General features: G+C 44.2%; 1 protein-coding gene and 1 long non-coding RNA gene across 5 annotated transcripts; one reads left to right on the plus strand and one right to left on the minus strand.

Moving 5' to 3' along the window:
* Positions 1-986: 986 nt before the first annotated feature.
* On the minus strand, positions 987-19641 carry Nrbf2 (nuclear receptor binding factor 2). Of its 4 annotated transcripts, XM_017314049.2 has the most exons (5): positions 19395-19641; positions 9868-9952; positions 5520-5744; positions 4404-4444; positions 987-2464 (listed from the first exon to the last, which is right to left on the minus strand). In XM_017314049.2, the coding sequence occupies exons 4-5, from the start codon at positions 4425-4427 to the stop codon at positions 1757-1759; spliced, it is 732 nt and encodes a 243-aa protein (XP_017169538.1). In that variant the 5' UTR covers positions 4428-4444; positions 5520-5744; positions 9868-9952; positions 19395-19641; the 3' UTR covers positions 987-1756. The 4 variants fall into 4 exon arrangements, with proteins under 4 accessions (XP_017169538.1, NP_001031370.1, XP_006514001.1 ...); NM_001036293.2 differs by lacking the exon at positions 5520-5744 and having other exon boundaries at positions 19395-19579; XM_006513938.4 differs by lacking the exons at positions 5520-5744; positions 9868-9952 and having other exon boundaries at positions 19395-19476.
* Positions 19642-19730: 89 nt separating this feature from the next.
* Positions 19731-27458, plus strand: Gm46200. Its single transcript, XR_001779690.1, has 3 exons — positions 19731-19818; positions 26908-27043; positions 27347-27458. It is a non-coding gene; the product is annotated as a predicted gene, 46200 (long non-coding RNA).
* Positions 27459-27853: the final 395 nt, after the last annotated feature.

A 27853-nucleotide genomic window follows, 5' to 3' on the forward strand; every position in this document is an offset into this window, starting at 1 on the left:
CACCTGAGGCTGGCTTCTACTTGCATAGGGCATGCTCACACACTTTATGCTTTCTACTAAGAACAACCATTTCAGCTGGGTGTGGTGGCACATGCCTTTGATCCCAGCACTCGGGAGGCAGAGGCAGGTGGATTTCTGAGTTTGAGCCCAGCCTGGTCTACAAAGTGAGTTCCAGGACAGCCAGGGCTACACAGAGAAACCCTGTCTCGAAAAACCAAAAACAAAACAAAACAAAACAAAAACAACCATTTCTTTCACCAGACATCTGAGTGAACCAACCAACAGGTTTTCCTCTCCATTCAGTACTTGACTTCTGACAGGAAATGTGTGTAGGTTCGCCACTCACCTAATTTTCTGGTAGAAACTAACTGGTCAGTCAGATGTCCTTCAATTCAGTCTGACACTTACCTGTATATAGTGTTGGTTCCCTGGCGAGTGTCCACCTGGGACCAAGGCACAAGGACCAACTTCTGCCTGCCAACGGCAGGTTGGTCCCTCTGCACATTTTGGATTACTTTGCTAGAATATGTCATGTGAATGAAACCCGTGTTATTGAAATGACGCTCAGGAGGTCCTGAGGGATGCACAGGTGGCACAGCTCTAACACACTGAGCTGAGCATGGTGACACAGCACACAGACTCCAACACAGAGCCAGGCTACACCACAGGAGCACTAAACAGCATGCACAAGAGCTTCGACATCAGGCGGACAGAAAGGGGTCCAAGAAAACAGCAAGTCACGAAGTGATAGAAAGAAGAGAAGGGAGCAGATGTTGAAAGTACTCATGGCTCTTACAAAACCAAGCTCTCCCTTCTCCTTGGCAAGCGCACTGCACTGAACTACAACCAGCCTATAGAGCTCATTGAAACCAGTCCGAGACCAGCACGGACTGTTTAGTGCATCGCTGGGCCTCGTGGGGAGAAAGGGCAGGAACACAGGACATTGAGTACCCTGCCTGCTAACCACAAGTCATACTCAACAAAGGTATGAAACACAATTATTTTATTTATTTCTTACAATCAAATACTGCTAACTAGCATTGCTTTCACACATGCATCATTCAGCACAAAGGAGAGTGCCTCAGTATTTTCAAATGATGCATCATATAACACAAAGTTAGAACTTAAATGCACCCTGATTAATTATGTAAACTGGTAATTTCTTTAAAAAGCGTAACTAATAATTTGGTTCCTTTCTTCATAAAATGGAAATTTAAATATTTCTCCTGATAGTCTTGAGGTTCTCATTATGTTACGAGTAGTGCAAACGTGGCACGTACAGTTCCATCTGGAAGCGTGTATCTTACACACCACATCTCAAACAAACACAATGTGCAGAAAATGCATACAGTCAACGCATGATAGAAAGCATGTTCCAAATACAAGTGAGCCTCTCAGGCCACCATATTTAGCTTTTGCATTATCATTTATGGCATTATAGATTAATGACATACTTTTATACATTTAACCCTGAAGAAAAATAACTGTTTGAAAAATTATTCCAGGTAGCCATTTGGTTTGTATCATAAGAAAGCGAACCGCCAAGAGTTCAGTGTCTGCCGAGTCGGAATCATGAGCTTTAGTCGTGACGAAGGTAAGTGATGTTTCACAGTGACTTTCCCAGGTCCTGGCACCACCTCTTCTCCCACAGCATACCAGATGAAGGAGCATCTCTGGCATTCCCCTGGGGCGTGGCTTTCCCTTTTATATTCTTTTCTGGATTAACTGTCGCCAGCCTCTCCAATGGCCTTCCATCTTAGTCATTCATGAATCCTTTCAGAATGTCCTCCGAGAGCTCCATCAGAGGAAGCTCTGGAGATGGGAAATCCAGAGGAGGAAGGTTGGGTATTGGAATGTCCTTGGCTTTCCCCGTGTTAGCTGCAAACTTCTGCCAGGTTGAAGAGGCAGCGGCGGATTCCGAGTGTGAAGGTAAGCCCCACAGCTCTGACTTCTCTACAAAGTCTGCATCGACGTCCAGTTCCTTCTCAGCTGTGCCTTTCAGGAGTCTGGCCTTTTCAGCCTTTAGCTGTTTATTTTCTTTCCTTAATCTTTCATTCTCAGCCACAAGGAACTCCACATGCCTCTTCAAATCTGCTATTTTGGTTGCCTGCTCCTCTATAATCGTTTTATCATCTTTTGGGGCTTTGCTTCCAATACAGGGCTCTGATGGCTCATTCTTTTGCTGAAGTAAAAACAGCAATGTGTCTGGATCCCTGTCAAAGACCCCCTGCACCTCGGGGAGGCGCCTCTCTGTGGAAGGGATGTATGGCTGAGAAAGCAGAGGGCTCTGGCCTTCAGCATCCTCAGAGGGCCTGGGAGGTGCCTGCAGGTGGGGGGCTCCGTCCCGTTCCGTGCTCTGCTGCGCTTTCAACCGCTCCTCTCGCTTTGCTCTCTTCCACCTCTCCTGGATGAGAAGCAGCTGTTTCATGTGGCTGTCCCTTTGCAGTTCCAGTGATAAGTGAGCCTGAGACACAGAGGAAGAGGTCAGTGTACAGAACTTAGCATCAGAAGGCTCAGGGGCTCATGGGTCTCAAACTTGTTTGAGTGAGTGTGGACTCTTTAGGAGGTGTGGTCTATGTAAATGGCCTGCCTGTGGTGGGCCTTTAGGGTCACAGCCATTTCTGTTCCTGATCCCCAGAGATTAACGAGCCACACCATAAGCATTCACTGTGGGCTGAGCTCCAAGTGTGATGCCCACCCTACCATGATGGATTCTATCCCCCTCATCCTCGATCTTCCAATCCACAGGGCATTTGGAAACCTTGATGCACACTTGTACCACAGCCATCACAAGTTCTGTACCGTCAGCTGTAGCTTCAACGATCCCTTGGTTCAGGCTGCCAATGTTGCAGCCTGTAGGAATTATGTCCTCAGTTCAGTTGACACACCCTTTTCTCCTACCGTCATGTGATAAGAAAAGCATCTATCTGCCCAGCTAAGGATGCAGCTGAGGGACACGTTTATGAGCACTTAAAGGCCTAAGCTTGACCCCAGGCACTGAAAAAAAGGAAAACCTAGCTTTGGACACAGTTGTTTAAACATATTTAATTTTATGTGTGGACATGGGTGAATGTACATGGAGGTTAGAAGAGACAGTTCATCTCTGGGAACTGGAGACAGGCTGTTGTGAGCCCCTGCCATGACCCACAGGATGTGAGCTTGGAACCCTGACTAGGAGTGGCAGAAGGATGAAGAAAGGGTAGACAGACACATGTCCAGAAAAACCGATGGATCCACACCTACCCCCACTGCAACCTGGAATCTCAGCGTGTTTACTATGTACAGCAGGGAGGGGCCGGCTAGTCTCTGGGGCGAGAAGGGCAGTCTCAAGCTATAGACAACCAGGAGGATAAAGCTGCAGTAGCTAGTTTTTGCAAACACCAACACTCATACTTGGACCAGAGAAAAAGGGCTTCGCCAATTCTCCGCCTGACCCATTTAGGGAAGGTTTTGGCAACTCCCATGGGTCTGAAGTCTTGCTCTTTGTCAAGGCCGTGCCCAAGTAAATCAGCTACATTCACTCACTCTGGGCTTCCTCTGCTAACCACAAAGCAGTGGTGGGAGCTGGGACCCAGACCCTTGTTCTCTGGAAGGGCAGTCAGTACTTTTGACTGCTCAGACACCTCTCCAACCCCCAGGTGAATGTATATTTAAGACTTAGGCACAGGGCTTCCTTCCCCAAGCCATATATAACAGTATAAAGTCATCCAGAAACAGATCTCAAAGTCCAGGAATCTTCTAAGTATTCAAGAGACACAGAGGAGATTGGTCAGATTTCAATTGCCTCTGATTAAGCAAAGTGTAGTCCATGTGGCTGCCCTGGCCATTCCTGCTTCCTCGGTGTGAGCCAGTGTCAAAAGCCAGTGGAGCAGTAGGAAAGGTCCTGATGGGCGCCAAGGAAAACCCCTGGCTGAGACCTCTAAGTAATGGCAGGACACAGGAAAACATGTCTGCAATGCCAATGGCAGGTGGCTCATAGAGTTTTTCATTTCCTTCCTAAAATACATCTGCATATTTTTCAGTGTCACAATTCAAATCTCCACAAGAAAATATTGCTTTGAGGGGAAAAAAAAAGTTTTTTTTTTCAGCCAGGCATAGTAGCACATCCCTATAATCATAGTACTATGGAGACAGAGGTCTATGGATCTCTTGAGTTCAAGGCTAGCCTGCTCTACATAGTGTACACCAGGCCAGCAAGGACTATACAGTGGACCATGATTGTTTTTTAAATAACGGAGGAAGGAGGGTGTGTGTGAGTGTGGTGCCTATGAAGCCGGAAGCCGGCATCAGACCCCTGCCTGGCACAAATCCTGGGAATAGTACCTGGGTTCTCTTCTCTTGACTGCCGAGCCATCTCTCCAGCCCCCCAAAACACTTCTGCAAATACTATGAGCATGGCTCACCTGCTCAGACTCGGTCAGCTTCATGGCTTCAGAGAGATATGCTAATTAAAAAAAAGCAGAAAATTAATATATGAGTATCATAAGTTTGTAATTTATAGGTTAATAATAGGAATGCTTACTCGTCACAATACAGAGAACTGGTTTTCTAAGCAACTGTTCTAAAAAGGCAAATTTGAAAACAGTATTAACTTCTCCCAAAAGAATATCACTGGTAAACAAGTATTCCCTAAGCCATCTTAATAACTGGAAGCTTTAAACCCTTTAAAGGTGGGGAGGCTGGGGGCCTAGCCATGGCTGAGGGCTTACCTGGCCTAACAATGTAGAACAAAAAGATTTGAAGATTTTTATGATGAAAGAACTAAAGATTTAATTAAACTGTTTACAGAGAACCAAGCTAAGTAAGAATTTACTGAGGTTCTATGCTCAGCAAAACTATCAAGAGATCCTCATGACTCCGTCTACCTGCGTTATCTGCACATCTCTGTGCTCTCCTACGGGAACTCTTTTTCTCGACTGTTTCTGTGCTATCCCAACAGCAATCTACCGCTATCATTAGGTGCGTAAGAGCCCTAAGCCAGACACTGTGGCACTCGTGGAATAGCATGGGGGAGGTTGACATAGGAGGATCACAATTTCAAACCCAGCATACGCTATAGACTGCCTAAACAAAAAGCCTTTAGATATGATAATATACACTGTGCAGTATAATACCATTTAAGAAGACACACTTTTCTTTAATCTTGATCAAATTCTGGGTGATTTAAACTGTTGAATTTAAATAGGCAATGCTGAAATCTTTACATTTTTCTCGGTGGGCTAAGCTGACGTAATTTGGATGCATCTTTGTTCAAAGTAGGGTCTCAGGCAATGAAGAGTACTGGCTGTTCATCCAGAGAACTGGGGTTCAATTCCCAGCACCCACATGATGGCTTACAACCTTAATCCAATCTGAGGGAATCCTTGCCCTCTTCTGGCCTTTTTGGGCACCAAGCATAAACACTGTGCACAGACACAAACAAACATACAAACAAAACACCCATAAAATGAATAAATAAAAAGTTTTAAAAAAATATCACAATGTAGCCCAGGCTGCTTTCAAACTTAAAAGATGCTGACTTAGCTCCCTGAGTGCCCGCTTTCAGGGTTGGGATAGTCCAGCCTGATGGATCTTGATGTCCCCGAGAGCACCACGGCACACAGGTAGAGGTCAGAGGACAGTCTGTGGGAATCACTTCTCTCCTTCCGCCATGTGTTCTGGGATTAAAGTCACGCCATCAGGCGTGGTGGTATACACCTTACTTGTTCTTGCTGTCTTTCCTTTGTCAAAGTTGATTTCTGGAGCTGTCAAGAGGGTAGAGCAGCTAGAGACACCCACATTTGATCCTTGGATACCACTCCCAACAATTATCCTCTAATCTGCACACATGCCTATCTCCCTCACTCCAACGTACACAAATAAAATAAATAAGAAAGTACATTTTCCTCAGATATTTCTGCCCGTGATGGAAACTTATCCCAGAAACTAGAACTAAGCCTAGAACCACTGTCGTTCAGAAGTGACTGGCACTGGTCTCCACAAGTCTGAAAGTGTGGAGAAGGAAAGCTCGAGAAGACGGCTTAGAGAGTTGTCAGGTGGTGCTTAGTGGGCAATTCTGGTAAAAACAGCAGACCAAAATGCTGACCAGAATGCAGAGAATAAAGGCGGAGTTCCAGACGTTTCAGACAAAAATGTATTCTGTCAGAAAGAGGAAGCCCTGACTAATACAGAAGCAAGAGCAAGCTCTGCAATACGAGAACTTGAAATTCACTTCATGAATCCCAGTCGCAGTCCTTCCCGTCCAGCGTTGCATGGCTTTCCTCATCTACTTGCCTTTAGCTTCTGCACGCACCTATGTTCCTCTGTAAGGTATTTAATAGTCTTTCTGAAATAACTGGACTAAAGTCACAAGCGCTACTAATCCTGGCTCAGGCTCTCGCTCACTAGAAACGTTTCTGGAGCCTCTGATTTTTACACTTCCTTTGCTGTCTGCTCTTAATCCAGATACCTTAATGATTTTTTTTTTTTTAAATTTCACAACTTAGAATTTTCTGTCTGCCAGGTTCTACCAAGCCCGAGATTCAAAGTAAATGTTCCTTCTCCAGCACTACCATCTCTGCCAAGCTTGCACACAAACAGGGAAACAGCATTTAGGACACACTGTGGGACTTCGTGTGACAGCCCGTCATCCTGTCTACATGCATGTGTCTCCCCGGAACTACAGTTTGCTTTAAACCACCTGTCTTAACACTTAGAATAGGTCTCACAAAACCAAGTTTAAATCAACTGGAAATGCTGACCTTGACAGAGCACTGAACCTAAATTTAACAGGGCAGGATACCTACGATAATCCGAAAGTGCAAAGAAGGACCATACCACTACTTAGAGATTACCCACAATAAAGCAGAGATGGCCCAGCCATTAAGAGCACTATGGCTCTTCGCTTTGGTTTCCAGCACCCAGGTAGGCTTCCTCCTCCAAGTCCAGGGAACACAATGTCCTCCTGCCTTCAGTGACACCTGCACAGATGTGCTGCACATAAACTCAGGCAGCCATGCATGTACACACAGATATAAAACAAATATTATTTTAAAATTTTTTTTAAAATATTGAGTGCATGGTCAGGGTTTCCTTCACAAAAATCACACTTGATAATCTAATACTGAAGTTTATGAAAGAACTATCTCAAATAAAGAGTCACCTTTTCTTTTTTTATTTAAAATTTTTTCAGATGACATATTTTGATCATATTCTTTTCCTTTCTAACTCCTTCTAGATCCTTTCCATCTCCCTACCCACCCAACTTCATGTTTTCTCTCTCTCAAAAAAAAAAAACTAAAAAGACAAAAACAAAACAGTTTATACACACATGCGTGCACACACACAAAAAAAACAACAAAAAAAAAAAACCCACAAAGCCAAAAAAATGTATTTTCTCTTCCATTAGCAGATATCAACTACTATTAGCTTCTTGGTTAGGTGTGAGACTTATTCATTTTCCTTCCTCAGTACTGGGATTTTCCTGTTGGGTTTGGAAAAATCTTAACAATAATGGCAATTACTTCTCTTAATTATAACATGAGACTAATATTTAAAGTACATATTAAGTAAACAAGAGAAATACCCCCCACCTCACGACCTCCAACTGTCTGCAAGTTTTCTACCACTGTGGGAAACTAGACATTGTCCAGTCTCCCATAGTTGTTCAGTCTTCAAAGACAAAAGATCAGCTTAGGGATTTTTTCCCCTCCCTTTCAAATTCTTCAGAATATCCTACACTTAGTGTATAATACTGTTGCAGGATATGTGATAACACCCTGAACCCAGAGGTTATGTTTCTTCAGAATATCCTACACTTAGTGTATAATACTGTTGCAGGATATGTGATAACACCCTGAACCCAGAGGTTATGTTTCTAGCTGTGGTGTTTCTCAGTCCTTAGCACACACCTTTAACCCAAATAATGAAGGTAAAGTTAGTTTGTAGAAGGAACACCCCTGTTTGAAAGTGACGTCTAACTGCTGTGGCAGACAAAGTGACGAATCAGAGAAAAATTTGACAGAATAAGATATGGCCAATTATTACAAGAAAGAGGAGAGAAGAAAGAGAAGCTACTTAAGGGGTGAGAAAAAGGAGGTTGCTTTAGCAGGAGAGTTGTACAGAGACAAGGTACAGAGAAATAACAAGCTGGACACAGGTGATTGCTTGAGTTAGTTTGAGGCCAAGCAGAGCAATTCAGGAGAGGCCAAGAGAAGCCAGAGTCAATCAGTCATCTTGGAGAAGAGTTTGAGCCAGAACAGCTGAGTTGAACCAGCCAGCCAGAGTTCAGAAATAACTAGAAACGTGAACTTATTCAGCTGTAAGTCTCAAAGATTGAAAACATTCTATAATCCTAGATTATACTGTACAGAAGCTAGAAGCTAGAAGCTTCCAGGACTAAGCCTAAGTTAGCTGAACAGAGACAGTAAACCTCCAGATGACAATTACAACAGGTGACTATAAATAAACTTACATACGTCGTACTCTGGCTGATTCACTCCACTTTCACCTAACACACACATACACACAAAGCCTTATCTACTATGGTTAAAGGACCATGGCACTCATCAATATCATGGTTTTCTATTTAAACATGGTATACCATCACAGGGTTACACTACACATTAACAATCTAGTTAATACTATGGTTGAAGAGAGATTTAAAGACAACTGGTTTTGGATTATAGAAAATTCCACCTAATATAAAAATACACACACACATACACACACATCTATCTCTCTCTCTCTCTCTCTCTCTCTCTCTCTCTCTCTCTCTCTCTCTCTCTCCATCCCCCATCTGGTGTTCAATTCTGTGATGCTCTGTCTTTCACCCCAGAAAGTGTGAGGATTACAGGTGTGAGCCACTCATTTAACTAAAACTAGTTTACAATTTTTAGCTGGGTGTGACTGGCACACACCTGTAATCCGAACACTTCAGGAGGTTTAGCAGGAGAAGTGTGCAAGCTCGGTGAGTAAGCTTGAGCTACATAATAAGTACTGGGCCAGGAGGCTATATTAGCAAGATCCTGAGTCAAATTTTTTTCCTCTTGGTAATTACTTATAAGCAAAACATGCAGGAGATTTAGCCAAAGCAGTGCCCACCATGAGTTTGTATTTCAACAGTAAAATAACATTCTTTTCCCTGCCAGGAAAGAATACTGCTTTACTCAGAAGGGAAGGGAAGGAGAAGTGCTTTCTCGCAGCATGTTCTAGAACAGAGGTGGCACCACTCGAGATGAATCACGAGTAAGCACTCCCAAGGCTTTTGAGTTTGTTACCTAGCTAACTGAGACAGAGCTTTGCAAATCAGGCCCCCATATCTACTTATAAGACTAACCAGAAATTTTGGTAGGAAACATACATTCTAAATACGTACTTAACTGACACTCCATCTCCAGCCTGGAAAGCCAACAGCTTCATACCTACATGACAACTACCAGTAAGAAAGAACTCTTGTGGCCTGGAGATCGCTGAGTAGGTAAGAGCACTTACTGCTCTTCCGAAGGTCCTGAGTTCAAATCCCAGCAACCATTTGGTGGCTCACAACCACCTGTAATAAGATCTGACACCCTCTTCTGGTATGTTTGAAGACAGCTACAATGTGCTTATTTATAATAATAAATAAATCTTTGGGCTGGAGGGAGCAGGGACCAAGCAAGTGGGGCCTACCAGATTGTGCAGAGGTCCTAAATTCAATTCCCAACAACCCCATGAAGGCTCACAACCATCCTTACAGCTACAATGTACTCATATACATAAAATAAATAAATAAATCTTGAGAGAGAGAGAGCCCCCCGTTTTGTGACAGTATTTCCCCTGGCGGTGCAGGCTGGCCCCCTCTGGCCTGTCTGCCAACAGCTCTGTTCAGTATTTAAGAAAAGCACTTACTTGTTGCCTTTCTGTGACAAGAAATCGCCTCTTCGTATTTCCCAGCAGCTAACAAACGGTCTGCTCGGCGGCTCTGCTGGTGAGCCTAGAAGACAAACATTCTTAGTTACTCCAAAATTATAAAACAAGACTCCTAAATAAAATCAGCCTTTTAACAAGATAACGGATGTTGTTTGTTACCAAACAAAAAACTAAGCTATGAAAGGAGCCAAGCCAAGAAGCATAGTATCTGAGAGGACACCATTCCTAAGCCCTCTCTGCTTACTGGGCTTTAACTGCTAAGTGGCCTCTGTTCTACTTAGTAGTAAGTATATTTCATGTGCAAGTCATCAAAGAAAAAAGAAAAAGAAAAGCAAATTTAGATATTCCTACTATAAAGGTACATAGAGGGGAAAAGAGGGGAGAGGGGAGAGGGAAAAAAGGGGAGAGGGAAAAAAAGGGAAGAGGGAAAAAAGGGGAGAGGGGGAAAAGGGGGAGAGGGAAAAAGAAGGGAGAGGGAAAAAGAAGGGAGAGGGAAAAAGAGGGGAAAAGAGGGGAGAGGGGAGAGGGAAAAAGGGGAGAGGGAAAAAGTGGAGAGGGAAAAAGAGGGGAGAGGGAAAAAGAGGAGAGAGGAAAAAAAGGAGAGAGGGGAAAAAAGGGGAGAGGGGGAAAAGGGGAGAGGGAAAAGGGAAAAAGGAAAAAGGGAAAAGAAGGAAAAAGGAAAAAGGAAAAAGAAGGAAAAAGGGAAAAAAGGAAAAAGGAAAAAAGGAAAGGAGGAAAGAAAAAGGGAAGGAAAGAGAAACAGGAAAGAAAAAAGAAAGAGAATTAAGTTCAGTGCCGGGTGGGACCTTTTCTCAAACAAAAAGACAGGCACGCACAAACACATGAACCGTAACTGTAGTTAGTTGTTTTTTGTTTGTCTATAAATCAACTTATCACAAGCTTGGGTTATCTGAGAAGAGGAAACTCAATTAAGAACATGCCCTTATCAGACTGGCCTGTAGGCAAGCATATAATGGGAAGGCCAGCACAATTTAAGTCAGGGTCAACCCCTGGGCAGGTGGTCTTGGATTAAGAAAAGAGGGCTGAGCAAGCCATGCAAGAAATATTCTTCCAGTTCCTGCCTTGAGTCCTGCCCTGACTTCCTCAGATGATGAACTACAAACTGTAAAATCAAATAAGCCCCTTTTTCCTCTAAGTTGCTTTTGGCTATTGCCTTAGTCACTGTTTTACTGGTGGGAAGAGATCCTATGACCAGGGCAACTCTTACAAAAGGAATTTGAGGACTTGCTTACAATTTTAGAGGGTTAGTCCATGACCATCATGGTAGGATGGAGGAAGCAGACAGGCATGGTGCTGGAGACATGGTAACTGCGCACGTTACATTCTGATCCACAAGCAGCAGCCAGACTGGGATTTTGAGATATGAAAGCCCATCCCCAGCACCACCTTCTCCAATAAGGTTATACCTCCTAGCCCTTTCATCAATCAGGACTGAGTGAGCAAATGTATGAGCCTATGGGACCATTCTCAAGCAAACCAACACATGGGAGGTATTTATCATAGCAATGGAGACCAAAAGTGGCTGAATCACAGCCTGAATCCTGGCACTTGAGGGTGGAAGGAAGTTCTGAAGTACAGGACAACTTACCAGGAAAACAAAACCCCTTGTTCACAACAGCATTATTTACAATAACCAAGTAGAACCAATGCAAATGTTCATAACAGAAGATTAGACAAATCAAAGTATAATGGAATCTATTCAGTCTTAAATGGGAAGGTAATTTCACAAGATTATAAATATATTTAATCTTACTAAACTATGTTCATAAAATGGTTAGGATGGCAAACTTCATGGTTTGGGGGTTTGTTTGTTTGGTTGCTTGGTTTTTTTAAGGAAAACACTAATCTGTTCAGTTAGGTGTAAGATGGTTTATCTTGAAGGCTTTTTAAGAAATGTGCCAGAAATGCTTCATAAAAATCATGTTTGCAACTGAGACTACAGATGTATTCTGGGCATGTTTATTGAGTCTACTCGATACAAAGCAAACACAAGTAGAAAGCAGCACACTTGCTTGTATTTCCCCTACTTCTATTTTTGTAAAGAAGAAACAAACAACTCTTCTTAAAGGCAGCATTGTCCCTATTGTTTCACAGAGCTTTTATTCATCAATTATTTGCAATAGCAATAATGCAAACTTTTCCCTAAATCTCAGCTATGATAGGAGCTTAAAATAATACGTTGATTTTAATCATGGAGACTTAGATTGAGCAAAAAGTATGTCCTGAACAGTAACCACATAAAACATTTGGGGTGGTGACAGGAGGTGCAGATTTTTTTAGACAGAATCCCATGTCTTGCCTCTACCACCTTCTACATGCTAGAAGTATAAATGGGTACCACCACACTGAGACCAAAGGGCAGATAGTTTAAGAAGACAGTATAAACAATGAGAGCTGACAGATATCTGCAGTGAATGGTGGTATTCAATCAAAGTCTTAGGCAGTAAGCAGCAACAGAAAAATGAATGAATGGAGGTGTCATGTGCAGGTGCCTTCACCGTTTTTAACTTTAAAAAAAAGCCCACAGCTTTTCTTTCATAAAAGGAAACTTCCTTGAAACCCCACAGCACCTCATAACAAAGATAGGACTGCAGAGACCTAACCCTACCAAGAGCCAAGGGGCTCTAAGATCAAGTTCTGACTCTCATAATAAACCAGCTACATTCTTCCAATTTGCAGGGGCTATATCCTCACTTGTTATTAACAGTCTGACTTTGCACCAGGTCACTGTTTAGGAGCTGTAAAGAGAACCATTTGGGCATTTGCTTAAAAATGCAGAATTTCAGTCAGTAGTTTTGCAGTAGAGCTTGCAAGTCTACTGAAGTGAATCTGTGGCCGAGGCTCATATCTTAAGAAAGAATCAAAGACAACTCAGGCGTGGTGGTGCAGGTTTCCAATCTCAGCACTTGGGAAGCAGAGACGAGGAGATCTATGAGTTTAAGGCCAGCCTGGTCTATAAAGCTGGTTCCATGACAGCCAGAGCTTTTCATAGAGAGAAGCAAACTAAACAAACAAACAAACAAATAAACAAACCTAACCAACTAGCCAAACGTGTGGGGAAGCTAGGACAAAGTACAATCTTCGATGTTACAGACAGTGGCTCACACCTCTGTTCCCTAAAAGGGCTGAAGTAGGATCACAAGTTGGAGGCCAGCCTGAGATGTAAGCCACTGTCTCAGCTTCCTGTTCTCCAGGCATCTCGGCACACACCTATAATCCTGGTACCTGGCAGGTGGTGAAGAAGAACTAGTTCTAAGTCGTCCCTAACAGCATAATGAATTTAAGACCAGCCTGAGCCACACAAGACCCTGTCTCTAAAAAGGTAGAAGATACTATAGAAATCTATAGTCACCATTATCTTTTAAAGAGTCTTTAGAGGATTCCTATTCTAAAACTGTTCTGTTTAAACATTGTGATAAAATTATAGCCATTAAAATAAATTCACAAAATTGTTTCTTTAGAAATTCAAAGTAGAAAAACCAAAATCAAAATACAGTCTACCTTTCTATACACTGCTTTTCCTTGGCACCAGGATGCCTATAGCAGATGCCATATTCTTATTATACTGCCTAGTTTTCTGGACACCTAAAAAGAATCCTAAACTCCAGATTTTCAAACCTCAAATCTGTTCAGGTTTGGTCTGTTGCTATGTGTTGTAATGCTAAGTGTGGGGGCCCCAAGACCTGGCTGCCCAGAGACAGTCCACACATAGACTCAAGTGACCCTATATGACCTTACCCCCCAAGTTATTTACGATTGGTAAATAAAGATGCCTACAGCCTATAGCTAGGCAGAATTAAGACAGGTAGTGCTAGGTGTTCCCTGAAGACACCAGGATGGAGAAAGACGTGAAGAAAGAGGAGAAAGACGCCATAGGTTAGGAGTCAAGAAAATATGGTCCTGAGGGCTGGCCAATTGAATTATTGGAGTTAAGAGCAGCACAGATGAAACAAAGTAAGTAATAGCTCTGGGTTATTGATAGGGAAGTAAATTCCAGTATCATAGAGAGTAGGTCTGCCCTGCTCTTGTGCTGATTAAGGCTTATTATAAATATAAAGGTTGTGTGTGTCTTTTATCTCGAAATGAAGTGGTAAAAGGCAAGATAGAAACCCCAGATTTGGGATTAAATATTTATCCCAACAACAGAAATCAGAAAGCAAGTATAACATAGCATAAAGGGTTGTAAATACAGGACGTTTGAGAGCAGCCAGGCAGAAAACACAAGGCTGAAACAGTTAGTTCAAAGTCTATCAAAGGAGATTCCCCACATGCTCCCAGACCCTTACCACTGCTCTTCCTGCCCCTTTCTTTGGAGTAATAACTCTTTTGGCTTAAACTAAGACAAGTGGACTCCCATCATCTAAACCCAACAAAAATCCTAGCAACTACAATTAGGGTGCTGAGTGAATGAATTTACTGTCAAGAAGGACTTTTTTGCTTCTCTGGGATGCTTTTAAAAATGCAAGTTCAAGGCTACCTTTCTTAGCACGGTGTACCAGCATTCAGAAGGCAGAGACAGGCAGAACTCTGTCAGCTGAAGGCCAGCCTGGTCTACATAGCAGGTTTCAGGATGAAGAAACACCACCCCCCACCACCATCAAACAAACAAAAAAACAAAACTCCGAGTTAAATGATACTATCTCCTATATCTTTCAATCTATTAATATCTATGACTTGGAGTGCTATATCAAAAGGAAAAGAAAAAAACAACATTCCAAATATTAGAAAGAAGGCAGAGAATATCTACTATACTCCTGACGTGTATGGTCATTGGTTGGGACCAAAGGAGACATATTAGCCCCATGCCCCAATCAGTCCACCAGTGCTCCCACGAACAAGGATCAAGCAGTACCTCCAAACACACGCACTGAGTCACCTGTCTAATCAGTACAAGGAGTAATCGTAAGGTAACGGCTCAAGTGGTGAATCTGAAGCTCTCATTCACGTCTATGCTGAAGACCAACACTGTCCCCTTGTATTGCTTTGTTATAACCTTTTCCCTTCCATCAGTTTCTAGTTTAGCTTGTTTTTCTTTTTCCTTTTTTGGAAACTGTCACCATCTGCTGTTAGATGGTGAAAATCTAGTATAGGACCTTTCAAATCAATCTGGTGAATTTTGATGGTATTAAAAATCCACAGGCTGCAAGATTTTGCTGACAGGACCCTGATATAGCTGTCTCTTGTGAGGCTATGCCAGGGCCTGGCAAACACAGAAGTGGATGCTCATGGTCAGCTATTGGATGGATCACAGGGTCCCCAATGGAGGAGCTAGAGAAAGTACCCAAGGAGCTAAAGGGATCTGCAACCCTATAGGTGGAACAACAATATGAACTAACCAGTACCCCTGGAGCTCGTGTCTCTAGCTGCATATGTAGCAGAAGATGGCCTAGTCGGCCATCATTGGGAAGAGAGACCCCTTGGTCTTGCAAACTTTATATGCCTCAGTACAGGGGAATGCCAGAGCCAAGAAGTGGGAGTGAGTGGGTAGTGAAATGGGGAGGGAGTAATGAGGGACTTTTGGGATAGCATTTGAAATGTAAATGAAAAAAAATACCTAATTAAAAATCCAGAGGCTGGACCGAAGGCTAAGCAGTAAGAGCACTGGCAACTCTTGTTTGATTCCCAGCACCCAGATGGTGGCTCAATAAGGTCTCAAACTCCACTTCCATGGAACCCAATGACCTCTTCTGGCCCAAGGCTCTAGGCTCATATGCGGTACACAAACATACACAAAGGCAAAACACTCACATACATATTTTTTAAAAAATCATCTAACATTAAGTATTACTGCACCTCAAATGTAGCGAACGTTATATTTTGACTTTATTTTAGGTGTAATGTGAGAGGCCCTATGTTTCTGCAGAAGCCCAAGAGGCTCTTCCACTGTACAGCAGTTTGACAGCTCCACACACAAAGCCAATTGCTATCAATCTATAAGGACTTCTCAGTGCGGGTAAAGCAGATGGGTAAATAATGCCCTAATACAAAGCTCAATGATCTATTTTAGATTCTGCCTTCTAAACCCCACTATCTCGATTTAGTCTGCATTTCTATGTCATAATCTATAAAACTGGTAGCTCATGTCACTATTAAGGAAAGATTAATAATGAAGCCCTACCACTTTCCAACTGTTGGCTACAACTCAGCACTCCATTACCATCCCCCAAGCTCCCTAACCCCGTGGTGCTTCCCAGTAAGCCCAGCCCCGAAGATGGCACAGGATTTCCTTCCCTTCCATTATTTCCAGGCCAACAAATTCAGGTGCACAGAGAGCACACCTTGGCCCATGATATGAACCTTTTTTTCCTTGGATGAGAGGCTTGAGAGCGTTAACCACTCCAGGCAAGATAAGAACTGAACACTGCAGAGGAGAGCTGCTGTCACTCAACACTCCACACTCCCAGCACTCTTAAGAGAAAACAAGAGAGCTGGAGGATGAACACAGAAAAAACAAAACAAGTGTGGCTCTGCGGTCACGTGGGCACTGCCTGCAGCGTCCAGGCAAGCACGGCATGAACAACAGTCATGCACACTAACCCTGACATCACTGCCCACACTGGCAGCGCTAGAAATCACCTCACGGAACTTGTGACGTTCATTTGCTACCAATTGAATGCCAACAATTAAATGCATGGAAAGAAATACCTAACACACACTAAGTGATTTTATAAGTTACAATTTTTCCACATTAAAAATTAACAAATGGGTGTGGTGGTACAGGCTGGTCAACACAACACTCAGGAAACTGTGGCAGGAGGATCACAAGTTTGAAGCCTGAACTCCACACTGAAGCCTGTTCTTAAGACCCTACCTCAAATAAGCATATAACACAAAGGAAAAAACTGGACAGAACAAATTTATTTAGAATTGAAAGACTATTTTCCCTCAAAGGAAGTATAATTTCTCTTGACCAACTCTAAAAATTAGAAAGCTAGAACATTTGTAATAGCTACATATTAAAATGCAGTATGAATTCCATCTACTCTCTTCTACGTCCTGAAAATTCCTTGCTATAACCTTAACAATAAGAGGCACAGTGACACAGTCCACTCTAAAGAGCACACAGAAATGAAAACCACAAGTACATTAATAGGAAAGCATTGTTAGAAGGTGATGACAAGCTGGAATGCAGGGTATTTAAGGGACTGACCTGAGCAATCATTTAATTCCCCTCAGCTTAGGCCTGTTCACCAGCAAACCTCACACACACTTGTACTAAGTCCCAAGGATGCTCTGAGGGCATGGGATTCTAAACCCAGGTACAGTAGTGAAGTTCCATAGTAGGCATTTGGAGTACATTTCCATGACGAACTGTATGGTTTACGAGAACTTTCATTAAGTCACAGAATTTAGGGCTACCTTTTCATGTTGGGGGAAGACAAGGCTGTGTACTCACTGACATTCAGAAACAAAACAAAACTTCAAAAAACTTTAGTCTAGGGCTCAGTGGATAAAGACACTCACTCACACACACACACACACACACACACACACACACACACACAACACACACCGCTTACATGAGTTCAATCTCCAAACCCACATGGTGGAGGGAAATGACATTCCCAAGCTGTCTTGATTTCCACAGAAATGACCCGCGCACAGACACAAGCCCTAGTCTCTAGCACCTCTTTAACAGAAGCTTGCCAATGCTACTCTGCAATGCACTTAAATCATTCAAGTAAACACCCTGTTACCTTTCAATGGTTAGCTAGGCTGAAAATCAGAAATCTTCAAAATCTCAAATGGCTTAAAAATTCAAACTGCCACATTTCTGAAATTTGTCACGTAAATTTTAGGACCGGATAATGGAATTGTGCTAGCCTCCTAATTTACCTATTTAAGACAGCAAACCTCAGCAGGGCCTGGAATCCCAGCATTTAGAAAGCTAAGCTCATGACCAGCCTGGGCGACAGTGAGCTTGGAGCTAGCATGGCTCAAACACACAGTAGCTAAATAAAAGTCCCATTGCCACCAGCTGCCTCCTTTATCCCAGACTGAGGGATTGGTACTCCAACTTCCACTGCCCCAGTTTCAGTGTTCTCATAGGGAACACCGAATACGCTTGTGGAGCAGGTAGCCAGGGTTAGGCTACACCCTGCTGCCAAATCAAGTGAAGCTAACTGGAAGTGAACCAGTGATCGTTCGGCAAGGACACTTGAACTTTGAAGCACTCGGTAAACAGCTGGCTACGACTAATAATATTCCTGTGGAGTTTCCCTGGTGAGCCACCCATACTTCACTACAAACTATAGTTGGCCACACAAATTCTCTTACAAACAAGAGAGGCGCGAGGTTATTTCCCTAGCTCCCCAAAACTCACCAGTGTAGCCTCATTAGCCTGAAGTGTAATCCACTTAGAAACGGACGCAGGGTCTAAATTAGTAACTCTTGGGTAGATTTCTCGGAGCTGCAAACCTGGCGCCAGGGATGGAACCATAGCTTTAGGTGTTCACTCTCCAGCGTTGACGCTCAACACTCCCAAATCTCATTAAGTGACAGGGGCTACGGTCTCACTGGAGCAACTAACTCTTCCAATGTTCCATCCATAACGTACAGTTCTACGTGTCTCTTATCTATTCAGTCCTTTAATCCTCACAACGAACGAGGGTTAAAACAAAAACAAAAAAAAACAATGAAGTGAAAATTTTTGTTCAAGGTCTCTTGAGGCTATTAGGTGACTAAGCCCGAGTTCAAATCCAGGAGTTTGGCTCCAGAAATCCATAGTCTGAAACCACAGACTCTGGCTTCTCTGCACAGCACGGACCAGGCTCTTCCAAGCCGGGAGGGAGGGCAGAGTTCCAAAGGAAGCAATCAATCTTTCCCGGTCCTGCTCTCAATCCCTCCGCATCATCGCAAACCACCTACAGACTTGGGACTTGCAAAGTTTTACTCCGCAACACTAAGGAACCAGACGTCTGCATCTGAATTTCATGAACCTTTTCCCAGGAAACCCGAAGATGTCCTGTGATCACACTTAGAACAGAACTGTGGGAGGTTTGGGGTTTTGTGGGGTTGTTTGGGGCGGTGTGTGTGTGTGTGTTCCTTTTTGCCCCAAACAATAATGACCCGGCCCCCTGTGTGTCTCTCTGTATGTGTTTCTGAGAAAGGCAAACACGTCTGGTACTTTCGTGAGCCTTAAAGCAAAGGCACCGGGCTGCGGGGCGTGGACTGGGGTTCCGATCCAGCTGTTTCAGAGGGGCCTTCGCTAGCCCAGCTGCGAGGGCAGCAGGGAAGAGGGGGTGCGGTGTGCGAGGCGCGGCCCCGACACCCCGACTCTGCCCGCGGCCTGCAGGCGGCGGCTACGTGGCGCTGGGACGCGGTCCCAGCAGGGCAGATGCCACGGGCCCCGAGGGAGAGGCCTGAGCCCCGGGGATCAGGGTCCCCTCCATGAGCTCGCGGCTCCCCCTTCAGTGCCGCTTGACCCCCTCAGCCCGCGTTTCCCCGCAGCCTACCGGTCCCCGACTCAGCCCGCGACCACTCACAAGGTTGAGGGGTCCTTCCATCACTTCCATAAACCCCGGGGTGAGCAGCGGCCCGAGGCGGAGCGGCGGCGCCCGGGCACATGGAGGGGCAGCGAGGGCAGGGAGACGCGGCGGCTGGCAGGAGGCTCCTCGCAGAACCCGGAGCCGGCAGTGAGAGCCCAAGAGCGACAGCCGCGCCACTTCCGCCTCCGACGTCGCGTCGCGGGGGGCCGTCCCGGCGTCGCTGCGCGCGGCGGCGTGACGTCGCCACGCGCCGGCGCGAGGCAGGGGGCGCGGCTGGGGTGAGAGCATGGGGTGGGCGGGGCTAGGGGCGGGGCAGCAGCTAAGTGACAAAAACCGCCCCTCTCCTCGCGAGAGGGAGCTCTGCTAGACTTCGGCGGCGGCTGTCACGTGATGAGCCGGGTCTGGCTAGTTGGTTAATAAGGTCACTCTGCACGCTTGACCTTTCTTCCTTCCCGTAGGCTTTCTCAGGTCCTCTCCTTGTACCTCACCCCTCCTTCTCCGTTTCTGTTCTATCTCCGTTGACTTTTTTTTAAAAAGCAAATTTGAGCCAAGTTAACACCCTGCACTAGATCCGCCTTACAGGAGGTTTCCATATTTTTTGCCTTTTGGCAGAGAGTCTGTGGCCCAGATCTTGTACATGTGGCAGTCTTGTGTCGAGCATATGAGCAGGTGCCACCATACCTCCACTCCACCGAGAGGATTTGACAGAGATAAGTGACCCCAGGGTCACAAACTAATTCTAAAGCAAGAAGGATTATAAGCCACCAAGTATAACCGTTCTTCAACAACTATGTACTAAATCACTGTGCTAAGGTCTTTCTGTTTCCGCACCCACTGGCAAGTAGATATGGTTTATGGAGAAAGGGAGATGGAGAGGAGCTGAGAGAACAACTAACATATTGTGTGAAGGAAACCGGGCTTACCTGGAGGTTTTTTTTTTTTTTTTTTTTTTTTAAAGATTTATTTATTTTTATTATATATAAGTACACTGTAGCTGTCTTTAGACACTCCAGAAGAGGGCGTCAGATCTCATTACGGATGGTTGTGAGCCACCATGTGGTTGCTGGGATTTGAACTTCGGACCTTTGGAAGAGCAGTCGGGTGCTCTTACACACTGAGCCATCTCACCAGCCCCTTACCTGGAGGTTTTACAGTACCAAATTCTGTAATGAAAAAAACTTCAAAGAACCACATGAATGTACCTTTAAGAATTTGTAATATTGGAGGACGTGGAGACGCAGGTTGGGTGTTAAAGGAAACCCACCTGGGGTGTGATTTTTTTTTAAGATTTATTTATTTAATTTATTTTAGTACACAGTCACTGTCTTCAGACAGACCAGAAGAGGGCATCAGATCCCATTAGAGATGGTTGTGAGCCACCATGTGGTTGCTGGGAATTGAACTAAGGACCTCTGGAAGAGCAGTCAGTGCTCTTAACCTCTGAGCCATCTCTCCAGCCCCCTGGGATGTGATTTTTTTTTTTTAATATGAAACCTTAAAAAGCCAGCCGAGGAAAGAGCAGAGGCAATGTACAACATCTGTAAACGGGGAGGAAGAGATGACATATATAACTTAATATGAATAATATATAGCATATATATCTAAAATGATTTCAAAAGCCACATGGGTTGTGAAGTGGGCCCTAAGGTTTCAGGTACTAACCAGACCCCAATTACTTACCTTGATTGAAGCTTGGAAGATGCAAACAAGGAGCCATTCGGGCCAGGCCCAGACTCCTGATCTATGGCATTTGTTATTTAGTATGTGTGTTGTCTCAAGCCATTGTATCTGGTAGTTTGTTCTATGGCTGTCCTGATTAGCTTTAACTGACACTGCCTGAGTCACCTAAGTGGAGAGCCCCAATTAAGGTATTTCCCGGATGTGATTGGCTGGTGGATAGTCTGCAGGGATTGTTTTGAGTCTTAGCTAATGTAGAAGGGCACAGGTCCAGTGGATGGGATAATCCCTAGGCAGGTGGTCCTGAGCTGTATAGAAGTGTTAGCTGAGATTATTATACTCAGCTTGGGAACAGTGCCCTCCATGAGATTATTATAATAATCTCCATGAGATTATTATACTCAGCTTAGAGAACAGTGCCCTCCATGGTTTCTGCTCTGCTTCTTTGGCTGTGAAGTAAGTTCCTCCATCAGAGGTAATGCTGTTGAGAATAGCAAGCAGACCTACCTTGAAGAAGTCCCTGCCTTGAGTTCCTGACTCATCTTCTCTCAGTGATGGACTGCCACCTGGGATTGTAAACCAACCAACCTCCCCCCAACCCACCCCCCCCCACTACAATATTGCTTTTGGTCAAGGTGTTATCATAACAACAGAGAAGAAACTGAAACAGTGACATAGACTGGTGGCATGGTATTTGAGACTCTCCCAAGATGATGAAACTGAAAAGCAGGACTTTTAAAAATATTTAAATAATTTAATTGTTAAATCTTATTAAATTAATAAGGTCAAGATGCAGAACACTCAGCTCTTTCTCCAGCAACATTCCTTCCTGGACAGTGTTATGTTTACCCACCATGATGCTATTGAACTGAATCTCTGAAACTATAAGCCAGCCCCAGTTAAATGTTGTCCTTTATAAGAGCTGCCATGGTCATGGTATCTCCTCATAGCAACGAAACCCAAACTAAGACAGTTCCCCAGCAATTATTTTTATGCCCACTCATTCAATCCCAACAGACTCATCTTAGAGACTGGCCTGATGTTATAAGATTCAACAGCCTAGCTAGGTTTTAAATTTAGGTCTGGCTGGCTATAGGCCTGCTTCTCTTTTCACCAGCAGTGGTTAAGTCTCTGTTGGAATAACATGTGATGCTGGCAATAATGGACATAGACTGTTTCGGGTAACCCGGTGCAATTCCTTAGGTTATTTTTGGTTTTTGCAAGTTCACGCCCCAAGTTCTACAAGATTCAAGCTAAAAAGAGAGTTGCTATTGTTAGTCACTGTGTTCTCCCCAGGGTATGTGCCAGGAACTATTTACAACCCAGACTGGGCAAGACCCAGCATGCAGGGGGGTGGGGCTCAGTGGGGAAGCCAGCAGGCTGCAGCTCCTTGGACTCTGAGCCAAGTGGTCCAGTTGCTCCAGCAGGAGCCAGGATGAACAAAGCCAAGTTAAACAGCAGCCAGGCATTGTGTTCCACCAAGTTCAACAGAGGGGAAGCCAATGAAAGTAGACTTTCATACTCTTATTCAGTAAACTGAAACCTGAGAGAGTCAGTCAAATGAAGGTAGATAGGTCTGATTCTACCAGTTTGGACCTGGCTTAATGTTTCTCAAACAGAGAAGCAGAAACACTCACTCAAAAGTCATAGGTGTCTTTGGGCCTCATAGCTGGTGGCAGACCATAGGGCTTCCTGGTTCCCATCTGTAAACATTTCACCTGTTGATTTGACATGTACATGAGAAGTCCCTTAAAGCTACACATTCTCTTTCATATGTTTTTAGTAGTGTGTGTGTGTGTGTGTGTGTGTGTGTGTGTGTGTTGGGGGTCTCAGTATATTGCCCATGCTGGCTTCATACTCCTGAGCTCGAGTGCTGCCCCTTCCTCAGCCTCATCAGTAATGGAGGCTATCATCAATGTGTACCATCATACAGACTCCCCCTCATTTCTATTTTGTTCCAGGCTTTTTGTAGCACTGAAGTGCCTTAATCAGATTCTCTTTAAGGGCTGGAGAGATGGCTCAGTGTGTAAAATGCCCACCAGAAAAGATTGAGTGCCTGAGTTCAGATCCCCAGCATCCACACAAAATCCGATGCAATGGCCTGCCATTGTCAGTCCGGTACTGGCATGGAGGAGGGTGACAGGCAGATCCCCAGAGCCTACTCCCCACTTCTCAAGAAAAAAAAAATAATAGCCACTGAGGATGACATCTGATACCACATTTAGCTCAGGCATGAACTCGTACATGCACCCACAAGAACACATACATGCAACACACACACACACACACACACACACACACACACACACAGAGCTTCTGTTAAAAGTATTTTCCATAGATATCATGACTCTTGTACACCACTAATCAATTCAGTCCTTCTGTATTCCTGAAGGCATCCTAACTAGACAAGACTGACACAGAGGGCGTGTGATGGTTTTGTATACGCTTGACCCAGGAAGTGGCACTATTAGGAGGTGTGGCCTTGTTGGAGATGGTGTGTCACTGTGGGCGTGGGCTTTGAGACCCTCATCCTAGCTACCTGGAAGTCAGTATTCTGCCAGCAGCCTTCAGATGAAGATGTAGAACTCTCAGCTCCTCTTGCACCATGCCTGCCTAGATGGTGCCCTGATCCTACCTTGATGATAATGGACTGAACCTCTGAATCTGCAGCCCAATTAAATGTTGCCCTTTATAAGACACTGGGCATGGTGTCTGTTGACAGCAGTAAAACCCTACAACAGGGCAGCTGCTCTACCATCCTGAGAATCTAAGCGGAGGCTTCAGGGATGAACCATCATAGCAAAAGTAGGATTGTTTGTTTGTTTGTTTGTTTGCAATGAACTAATTCTTTGAGCCGCTTTGCAAATGCTATGCCAAGTACTCCTGAGACAGATCCTCAGCCTTTGTTTATCTTAAGATAGTCCATGTAGCCTAAAATGGCTTTTGTCTTAGTGTTCCATTGCTGTGAAGAGACACCATAGCAACTTTTTTTTAAAAATAATTTTTTAAATTTATTTTTATTTTATGTGCATAGGTGTTTTGCTTGTATGAATGCCTTTGTGAGGTTATCAGATCCTGGCGTTACAGATAGTTGTCAGCAGTCATATGGGTGCTGGGACTTGAACCCAGGTCCTCTGGAAGAGCAGTCAGTGTTCTTAGCTGCTGAGGCAACTCTTAACCGCTAAGCCATCTCTCCAGGCCAATGCAACTCTTATAAAGGCAAACTTTTAATTAGGGTTGACTTACAGTTTCAGAGGTTCAGTCCATTATCTTCATGGCAGGAAGCATGGCAGCATGCAGGCAGACATGGTGCTAGAGAAGGAGCTGAGAGTTCTACATCCGGATCAGTAAGCAGCAGCAGGAGACCATGTTCTACACTGGGTGTAGCTTGAGCATGTAAAACCTCAAAGCCTGTCCCCACAGTGACACACTTCCTCCAACAAGGCCCCACCTTCTAATAGTGGCTACTTCCTGTGAACCTACAGGAGGGGTGGGGGATGACGGCTCTTTCTTTCTTCCCTCCTTTCTCTCTCTCTCTCTCTCTCTCTCTCTCTCTCTCTCTGTCTCTCTCTCTTCCTCCTTTTTAACAAATATTTACTTATTTAATATTTTAAATATTTATTTAATTCTCTCTTTCTCTTTCTTCCTTTCCTTTTTAAAAAATATTTATTTATTTAATGTATGCAGTATACTATAGCTGTCTTCAGACACACCAGAAGAGGGCATCAGATCCCACTACAGATGGTTGTGAGCCACCATGTGGTTGCTAGGACCTGAATTCAGGACCTCTGGAAGAGCAGCCAGTGCTCTCAACCTCTGAGCCACCTCTCGAGCCCTATGGGGGCCATTTCCATTCAGACCACCACAGCCTTGAACCAAAAAGCCTGGGCTCTTGAGCTCTGACATTGTGGATGCAGTATGGATTTTCTGCAGGATGAATTTTCTAGTTGGTGGCCATCATACTGCACTGAGCGTGTTTGACCTCACCTGACCTTACAGATTTCACTCCACACTTCCACTCTTATGGTCATATGGGTGCCCCTCTTCCTCTCCTTTCATTTCCTTTTTTAGTTTTGAGACAACTTAACCTTTTGTTACCCAGCCTAAGCCCAAAATCAGTGAATGGCTGAGAATGCCCGTGAACTCCTAATCCCCCACTCCCACCTTTTCCTCCTCTCCCCCAACCTTTATCTCCCAGGCACTAGAATCGTAGGTCCCTGTCACCACCGCTGGCTCATACACCTCACTTCTGAAATGACTTTTAAAAATATTCTCTCTACCTTCGAGATTCTCTTTCAAGGATTTGTCTTCTGGTGTCTGATTTCAGAACTAGGTAGGCACATGGTTCAAAAAGCAGAAAATAAAGTGTCAGGGTCAGGGAGAGGGATGACTGCACTGTGTGCCTCTCTACTTTATCGTGTTTTCGTCATTTGCCTCTGACATTTATTTGTTCCAGGTGCCTCAGTAGACGGATGGTGAAACCCGGGCTGTTAGGACATCAGGGCTGTGGCCAAGAATGTTCACACGTACACAGAGCCTGGCCAGAACCGGCTCTGAGACACTCGGGTTTGTCTGTGCCCAGTTCTCTTTGCCCTCTTCCCCAGTCTGCAGGGCTTTGCTTGTTTGGCTCTCTCATCCTTGTATGACCTCGTTCTCTTTCAACCCACAGTCTGAGAAAGGATGTAAAGTAATTGGAGCAACTGGCTGCTTGCATTTTCTTCTTCTTCTTCTTCTTCTTCTTCTTCTTCTTCTTCTTCTTCTTCTTCTTCTTCTTCTTCTTCTTCTTCTTCTTCTTCTTCTTCTTATCACAATTTAAAGTGCTTTTTCTCCCCAGAGCTCTTTTGAGTTTCTCATGATCACAGAGCAAATATCTCATTAATCAAAATTGTAATTATTGGCTGAATTTTACAGGAAAATAATTTTTGTAAATGTATAAATAATTAAGAGTATTGGGGAGGTGTATTTCGTGACAACTCTTGCCATTCTCGTCATGAGGTCATATATGTGCCCTTTCTGTGATGTCAAGGCACAAATTTGAACAAGCTACAAACAGCCCTTGATTCCTGGCTGGCTCCCATCAGGATCCATGAATGGCACCTTTCAGTTATTTTTTAATTATGTTGATTTACAATATAATGGCTGGGGCTGACGAGACGGCTCAGTGGGTAAGAGCACTGACTGCTCTTCCAGAGGTCCTGAGTTCAAATCCCAGCCACCGCATGATGGCTCACAACCACCCATGATGACATCTGATGCTCTCTTCTGCTGTGTCTGAAGACATCAACAGTGTACTTATTTATAATAACAAATAGATCTTTGGGCCGGAGCGGGTGGGGCCGACCGGATCAAGCAGAGGTCCTAAATTCAATTACCAACAACCATATGACAGCTCAAACCATCTTTACAGCTACAGTGTACTCATATACATTAAATAAATAAATAAATAAATAAACCAATATACATTAAATAAATAAATAAATAAATAAATACATAAATAAATATAAAAAAACAATATGATGACTATCTATGAACACTTCCATAATCAGCATTTTAAGAGAAAAACCCCAGCCCTGGAAAGAACTGGCCTTGTTTACTGACCCAGTAACCAGTGAAGGAGCTGAAGGTTGTGAAAAGCCAGGGGAAGGAGATTTAACACGGTGGCCACGTGGGGAATCACTAATGGGGTTCAGTGATCCCGAGTCCATCTTGAGGGATCAACATGAACATTTTAAACAAAGAAAGAATGAGGTAAAGGGCAAGAGGCCTGCGTAATTAAGTAGTCTGAGTCAACATGTTACGTCCTTGATGGTCATCTCTGCTTTGTTCTGCACAGTGGCCTAAAGAAGTCCTGCGTGCTTGGGGGAGAAAGCCGAGGACCCTCAACAAGTGATCCCAGAACATGGTTGCTCTCCATCCAGGGCACAGCCTCTCCATCTGTCCTGGTGGGCTTCACTGTTCTGGATTCCAAGGTAGCTGCATGTTTAAGACAATCACTTTTATCTCTCTTGCCTTCAGTCTTTAAGGGAGATGAGACATTAACATTGCCAGGGTAGAATCCAGCAGGAGGCAGACCTAAAATTAAGGCAGAGATACCTGGCTTTCATCCTGCTTTTTAGCTTTCGGAGGGGGTGGGATGAGGGGAACATCTAAGAGTAGTCGTTCAGATCTGTGCAAAGAGGTTCATTAAAAAGGGAGCATCGCCTATTGCTAAGAATGGTAAAAGGATTTGCAAAGGGCACCTACTAAAGCTGCAAACCCCTTGGCTTCCACAGCAGCAACGGAAAGCTAAGGGAGACAGCCATCACTCCCGTTTTCTCCAGGACGGGTGTGTGCACTTCTGCCGAGCACACACCTAGTGCTAGAATTGCTGCTTTGAATACTACATGTAAGTCTGGCCTTAATATACGTTACCAGATCATTTACCTCAAAGGCCAATTTACATTATCTAGTTGTGAACATTCCACTTATTTGAAACTATCGTCAATGCTTTGTAGCTTGGGCTGAGTTCGCTTTCAACCTTATATCGAATGTGTGTATTTTTTATGCATTAACCCCTTAAGAGCTGACATTGAACAGTGTGCTCCCTAAGACATCACTTTTGGGACTGGAGGGAGGGCCCTCTGGGTAAGAGTATCTGCCACCAAGTCTGACCACCTGAGTTTGATCCCTGTGATCCATGTGTTGGAAGGAGAGAATTGACTACCTCAAGATGTCCTCTGACCTCCATAAGCACACCATGGCATGAATACACATACACACACACACACACACACACACAC

Source organism: Mus musculus, chromosome 10 (genome assembly GCF_000001635.26).
Source record: "Mus musculus strain C57BL/6J chromosome 10, GRCm38.p6 C57BL/6J".
NCBI lineage: Eukaryota > Metazoa > Chordata > Mammalia > Rodentia > Muridae > Mus > Mus musculus.